This window comes from Planococcus citri, chromosome 3, assembly GCF_950023065.1.
Source record: "Planococcus citri chromosome 3, ihPlaCitr1.1, whole genome shotgun sequence".
In the NCBI taxonomy this organism is placed as follows: Eukaryota; Metazoa; Arthropoda; class Insecta; order Hemiptera; family Pseudococcidae; genus Planococcus; species Planococcus citri.
In genome coordinates this window covers 35,937,380-35,943,952 of record NC_088679.1, presented here as the reverse complement: position 1 = coordinate 35,943,952, position 6,573 = coordinate 35,937,380, and the positions used below count along the sequence as shown (strand labels likewise).

General features: G+C 37.0%; 2 protein-coding genes across 3 annotated transcripts; both read right to left on the bottom strand.

Moving 5' to 3' along the window:
• Window positions 1-1,610: 1,610 nt before the first annotated feature.
• Window positions 1,611-3,959, bottom strand: LOC135840152 (uncharacterized). 2 transcript variants are annotated; one of them, XM_065356526.1, is made up of 9 exons: window positions 3,720-3,959; window positions 3,493-3,627; window positions 3,234-3,395; window positions 3,011-3,151; window positions 2,752-2,889; window positions 2,538-2,669; window positions 2,267-2,431; window positions 2,050-2,184; window positions 1,611-1,868 (listed from the first exon to the last, which is right to left on the bottom strand). In XM_065356526.1, the coding sequence occupies exons 1-9, from the start codon at window positions 3,846-3,848 to the stop codon at window positions 1,692-1,694; spliced, it is 1,314 nt and encodes a 437-aa protein (XP_065212598.1). In that variant the 5' UTR covers window positions 3,849-3,959; the 3' UTR covers window positions 1,611-1,691. The 2 variants fall into 2 exon arrangements, with proteins under 2 accessions (XP_065212598.1, XP_065212599.1); XM_065356527.1 differs by having other exon boundaries at window positions 3,707-3,842.
• Window positions 3,960-5,047: 1,088 nt separating this feature from the next.
• On the bottom strand, window positions 5,048-6,155 carry LOC135841255 (uncharacterized). The gene has a single exon (XM_065358126.1). The coding sequence runs from the start codon at window positions 6,033-6,035 to the stop codon at window positions 5,217-5,219; it is 819 nt and encodes a 272-aa protein (XP_065214198.1). The 5' UTR covers window positions 6,036-6,155; the 3' UTR covers window positions 5,048-5,216.
• Window positions 6,156-6,573: the final 418 nt, after the last annotated feature.

Below are 6,573 nucleotides of genomic sequence, written 5' to 3'. Positions count from 1 at the left end.
ATATGAATCCTGGCATTGAATCGCAATGTGGCATTTTCTGTGCGTTATTATTTTTGCATAGAGTTTTTCCTGTATCTGAACTGGCACACGTTTGAAGCTGCTTGTCATCAAGTTTGTATCGAACAGCACACTATTGAGAAAAGCGGATCTGTTTACGTGTATTTTCTGGAAACTTTGCTCTATAGTAATGGATGTTCCATTAGTTATTTACTGTCAAAAAGTCAGGAAGTTTTTTCACGGTAGTCATTGTACATGCGAGAAAGTTAACCAATTGTGTCTTATCCAGTGTTTGAGCGATAGCACATGAATGTATTTTGTCCAAGTTGCACGTAGGGTCTGCTATTGCAGAACAAGTCAGATCACCAAATTTTTTATCCTGTTATTCAAAGCATAATGTGCAATTTAAAAGCAAATTTTGTGCTGGTGATTTTATTCAAATTGGGTAGGTACCTATCTAATATAACTACAAATAATATTTAGTGAAAATTTCTTACCGTTACAACTTGCTGACATGGAATAAAATTGAAATCAACATAAGAAGAAAAGTAACTGAATTCTTTCACCAAGGTTGTATTGAAAAATACTTGCGAATTTTCCTCCATTGGGTCATAATAAATAGTCAGACTTGGTTGCTAATTTGTAAACATTAAGTATGCATCGTTTATTTAAGAAAGAAAAAATATCAATAGGTACAAATTATATAAGAATAATATCTGCTAAGGTAGTATAGGTAGGTACCTACCGATATTGTTGAAGGTGCTGCTGGAGGTGGCTTTATCACAATAGTAGAAGGAACGTTAGGAAGATCACCAGAAACTGAATCATGCAAACCGATAACCACAATAACAATGAAAATCGAGCAAATTTTCATTTTGGCATCGAAAAATTTCTCTCGACGAGATGTCAAAATAGACTCAATTGTAACAATCACTGTGGGCTTTCAAAGTCGATTTTGCGAAATTTCGTTCGCCCTTAGATCAGGAATTGATTTATGATTAGAAAAGAAGAATGAATGTACCTACTACCTAGTTGGTAAATTACGTACCTATCATTTCATGTTCACGTTCACTTTGTCGTCAGTGAATCGATAATATTGCTGTTATACCTACAGATTTTCAAAGTAAATACAAATGCATTACACCGTTTGAAATCTGATTTTTCACAGTTTGCAATATATTTGTGTGAAAAAAATAAATAAATAAGATTGTAGGTAGGTAATCACACTTTTATTCAATAAACATGTAAGTCTATTGAATCACGTGAGCCTAAAACACAATCAATATCATTTAATAAAATTAACGAGAGATAGTTACACTATAAAGCTTTTCCATTGACAACTCTTTTTCATTTTTTTTTCATTTTGTTTTTGAGACGATTATTAGGTATCTACTTACCTATAGCAGAGTAGAAAATCAGCTTCAACGATTTTTTTTGAGGAGTGAACGCCACAATTTTGCCACAATAAAATTCATTTTGAACATTTTTTCTTTCACCGTTTTTTAATTTCTTGATTTTTAAGGTTTATGGGTAGTGGTCATACATTTTTTTTATTGGGACTTTGGATACTTGCCTGACTTTTAAGTGAAAGAAAGAAAAAAATGACCGATACATCGTATGAAAAACATTCCTTTAATACAAAAATTTTCGAAGTCAGGTTCTGTTATTCATTTTCTTTTAAATAGCAGGGATCATTATTCATACACGCCATCATCTTTGCTCTCGTCAGATTCATCGTCGTAGGGAGGTGGAGTTGGTGTGTTACAAGTGCAATTAGCACAGATAATACTGTACTTTTTCATTTGTTGACAGAAGGTAGTTTGCAAGTTTGTTGCAGTTGCAGTCTCCTTGCTGGTTGTATCATCAAAGGTCTATAGAAATATTTCACGTAAGTATAAGAAATTGCGAAAATATTGTAGTACGAGTAATAGTCAATACTTCAAAGCAAATGTAGGTACTAGGTAGGTACATAAAAACTCTAGCTATCAAAATACCTGGTTGAACACATGAAGTGATTTGCTCAAGTAGGTATTTGAAAACAAGGAAACTTACTAGTTCATAGCTGAAGGATGGAATTTCATCGGATTTTGGTCGTGTTTTACTGTAATCATAGCATAGTTGTTTACCCGTATCACTGCTAGCACATGTTTTAATCGGTTCATATGGAATATTACTGTCGGTAGCGCACTATAATTGAATACGTAGGTAAGTAATAAGGATTCATAAATAAATAATAAATAGATTACGCTAGATATCAAAATTTGCATACTTTTTCAAAATCTGGTACTTTTGTAGCATCTTTCATCGCACAACTTAAAAACTGGTAAAGAGCCTTGGGGTCAGTTATTTGAGATACAGCGCAGGCGTGTGTTTTGGCAGCAGTGCAGCCAGTATCTGTTGGATCTTTACAGTCTAAATCCCCGCCATCAGGAAGCTGTACGTGTTTATGGTAGTTGGTAAGTAAACTTATGATTTATTTTTGAAAAATTGTTCGTGTCAGGTTGGAAAAAGATCGTATCTAGCTATTATTTGGTACATACCTCAGCAAACATACAAGGTTCGTATTTTATTGTCAAACAATTGCTGAAACTTTCATATACTTTGGCAAACGTTTGAAACCATTTTTGCGATTTTTCATCCATAGCTTTGTAAAAAATTCCAATGACAAGTTTCTAAATAAAATAGGAAAAATTTGAGATGAAATAATCACAGATTTATCCTGTCAAAGTAGAACTCAAGAACAGATTATCAAACCTGATTACATTCTTGAGGTACAGATGTTGTTGAAGTAGCCATTAGCTGAGCACAAACTGCTGACTTGAAATCAGTCACGCAAACGTCGTTTATATAATTATCCAAATGTTCGAAAGGATCGGTGGCTTGAATATCATTCTGAATGAAATGTTTTGAAAGAAAATACACTGAATTAGAACACATCTTTGAAAAGTTGGATAGAGTATCTGCATTATGTAGGTAGGAGGTAGGTACACGAACACGAAAACCTCGTACCTACCGGATTTTTGAATATAAATCCTGGCATTGTATTGCAATTAGGCATTTTCTGCGCACTATTATTTTTGCACAGAGTCTTTCCAGTATCTGAACTGGCACACGATTGAAGCTGCTTGTCATCAATTTTACTTTGAATAGCGCACTATGATCGTAGAAAAGTAACGTCAGTTTTCTAACTTACTCAAAATGTGCAGAATCCTTAAAAACATAGTCATCGTTTATACCGTCAAGAAATCAGGAAGTTTTTTCACACTGCTCATTGAACAAGCCAGAAAATTGACCAGTTGTGTCTTATCCGTTGTTTGGGCAATGGCGCATGATTGTATTTTATCTAAATTGCATAAAGGATCAGCTTTTGCAGGACAAGTCAGTTCACCATTCTGATCCTTTTATCAAAAATACATAAAATGCATACTTTCAAAGACTTGAAATTGAGAACGAAATTATGTTTATATGTAGCAATGGTTTGTAAAAATTCCTCACCGTAGCTTGCTGACATGGGATAAAACTGACATCAATGTATGTTGAAAAGCAGCTGAATTCTTTTACCAAAGTTGTGTTGAAAAACACTTGCGAATTTTCTTCCATCGCGTCATAGTAAATTGTCAGACTTGGTTTCTAGTGCATACGAATAAGTATAATCGTTTGTTAAAAGTGGGATAAATATATAAAATAGATAGGCAATTTAAAATAATACTTGGTACTGGTACCGATACTGATGATGATGTTGATGATGGTGGTTTTATCACTATGGTTGACGGAACATTAGGTAGATCACTAGAAGCGAATTCAGTCAAGTCGAAAATCAAACCAAGAATACAAAACCAACAAATTATCATACTTATTGGACGATTTCACTTCATGAGATGTCAAAATATATAGATTTGATGGCGACAATCACTGTAAGTTTTTAAAGATGAGTTTGTCGAATGTCAATTGTGTGAAATAACCATTGCTTCTTGATTGGAGAGGAGAACGCAGTTGGGAAATGACGCATCATTATAATGTTCGTGTTTACTTTGTGATCGATAAATCACTACACACCCAATGTTTCTATTGCAGTGGTACCTACCTATCGATGTTTAACGTAGGTAAATAGGTAGGTATGTGCAGCTGTACTTTCACAGTTCATAATCGACATTTTTTCCATTATTATTTTTTTGCAAAAAAAAAAATAATAATACTTAAAACAAAATAAAAATGAAACGGAAGTTTATTCAGCAGATATGTATTGAATTAGGTAGGTAGGTACTGCAGTTTTAGAACACAAATAGCATAGCGAAACGAAAAGTTTTTGTAAATTTAGGTAGATATGTAGGCAACACCAACATAAAGGATGTTAGCCCAAATACCCAATGCATAAGGGTACGCGTTGATTTGTACGCGATACCACCACGAGCGGTTATACGACTCGATGATGATGTACATAGGTGTAGGTAGGTAGGTAGGTAGGTAGGTAGGTAGGTAGGTAGGTACGGCAGATAATAGTATGCGGGGATAAAATATAGTTTCGATCATTATCACCCCAATTTTTAAAAATCTATAAAATTAGGTGCAATAATGACAAAAAAAATGTAGGTACCACTGCGTTTTAAAACATTTCCCCAGTTTCAAAAATTATATCTTTCAATCGTTTGGCATAATTAATGCGAAATACGAGTAGGTATTTGCGAGAAAAAAAATGTCAAAACATGAATTTATCCAAAAACCGACGCAGAATGTCAAATACCTACTCGTACTTTTATTTGGGGTTGGACCATTTCTTCTCAGAACAGGTTGGGTAGGGGGCTAGAGCGAAAAAACCACGGTTTATTCGAAAATTCTCCCTCTTTGACGGCTCATATCTACTTCCGAAGCTGACATTCCTTTCTTTCTGAAGAATTTTCAGCTCAAAATGAAGGTATCTGATAAATTTAGTCAAAATCCGATGAATTTTTATTCGCAATGCACCCTACTATACCTACATTACATAATGTAGGTATGTGAGAGATTACCTTTCTTAAGTACATACTTATCAACTCAAAGTTGAATGAACAACTCTACATATTTCATATTTTATTGAATAATTTATTCAAATAACATTAATATTAAAATGTATGCTCTTGCATTCTATGAATTATTTTTTCAGGGTTTGCTTTCGAAATAATTTTAGCCGAACTTAAAGTAAACTTGAGCTCATTAATGCTGAAAACATCACATTAGCCTACCTATGGTGGTGGTACTGTGGGTGGGGGCACTGCTGGTGGCGGTGTTGCGGGTGGAGGCGTTGCTGGAGGTGGCGGAGGAACTGCTGGAGGTGGTGGAGGAACTGCTGGAGGTGGTGGAGGAACTGCTGGAGGTGGTGGAGGTGGTGGAGGAACTGCTGGAGGTGGGGCTGCTGGTGGAGGCGCTGCTAGAGGAGGCGGCGGTGCTGCTGTAGGTGGTCCCATCAAAGGTGTTCCTGCTGCTGGTAAAATCACTTCCGGTGTATATTGTGGCACTGGCGCCGGTGTTACAACTGGCGGCTGCAGGGGAGCAGGTGTATAAGGTTGTGTGGGTGTTTGAGGTGGGTAAACTACTGGTGGTTGCGGAATTGCGGGCGGTGGTTGTAAGGGAGGAGGTGGGGGAGGATAATAGGGTGCTGGCGGTGGAGGAGGATAATATAGTGGTGGCGGTGGAGGAGGATAATATAGAGGTGGCGGTGGAGGAGGATAATACAGCGGAGGCGGTGGCGGTGGTGGCGGCGGCGGTGGTGGTGGTGGTGGTGGTGGTGGTGTCGGCGGTGGTGGAGTTGGAGGGGGTGGAGGTGGTGGTGGTGGAGGTGCTGGGACAACAACCACCGCTGGTGGTGGCGCAACTGCAGGAGCAACCACAATTGGCGGAGGTGCATAATAATATGGTGGATGACTCAGTTCATGTGCAACTACAGCTCCTGTTACCGCCCCAGCAGCTAATCCTAAACCAAATCCTCCTCTTGGCTTACAATCCACTGTGTATAAAAATTGGTGGAAAGTTACGCACAGCAACGCAAGCTTCATGTAGAACATGGTGAATTGTAGTTGAAAAAATTTTATAACGTACCTGCACTTGATTCGTATGAACTAAATAATGATAACTGATAAATTCATGGTTGGGCGTGCACCAAGAAAACTGCATGTTAAAACTGAATAATACCTCACATGCCGGTATCTTATTTAAATATTTGTATTTCATACGTATAAAAGTTTGAAAGTCATCGTGAAATTTTCACGTTGTGTAAGTGAAAAGTATGGATGCCAGACACCATTGTTTATTCACTGAACATCAATTAGAAAATATGAGTTTTTCGTCATTGAAAATCACATGTTGATACACACGCTTTTACGCGTAGATATTCCCATGCATACCTAGACCGACCTACCTACCTACCTAGGTACCTATTTATCAAATGCATCTGCAGAAACCAACGTCAATTTTTTAGGTTGATAGGTAGCTACTGCATAACGTAAATACTTTTCAGCCTCAACTTCCAATTTTTCCGGGGCTTTTTGCGGGATAAAAATGCCACTCATAATGACACCATAATATTACACTCCACGGAAAAAT

What these genes read in the sequence shown, in the direction of transcription:
- LOC135840152 (XM_065356526.1), bottom strand. Translation starts at nt 3,848, where the DNA reads ATGATAATTTGTTGGTTTTGTATTCTTGGTTTGATTTTCGACTTGACT. An exon ending in AACTTCCTGATTTCTTGACG is followed by an intron (nt 3,152 to 3,233) that starts GTATAAACGATG and finishes CTACGATCATAG; the next exon opens with TGCGCTATTCAAAGTAAAAT. An exon ending in GATTTATATTCAAAAATCCG is followed by an intron (nt 2,890 to 3,010) that starts GTAGGTACGAGG and finishes CATTTCATTCAG; the next exon opens with AATGATATTCAAGCCACCGA.
- LOC135841255 (XM_065358126.1), bottom strand. Translation starts at nt 6,035, where the DNA reads ATGTTCTACATGAAGCTTGCGTTGCTGTGCGTAACTTTCCACCAATTT.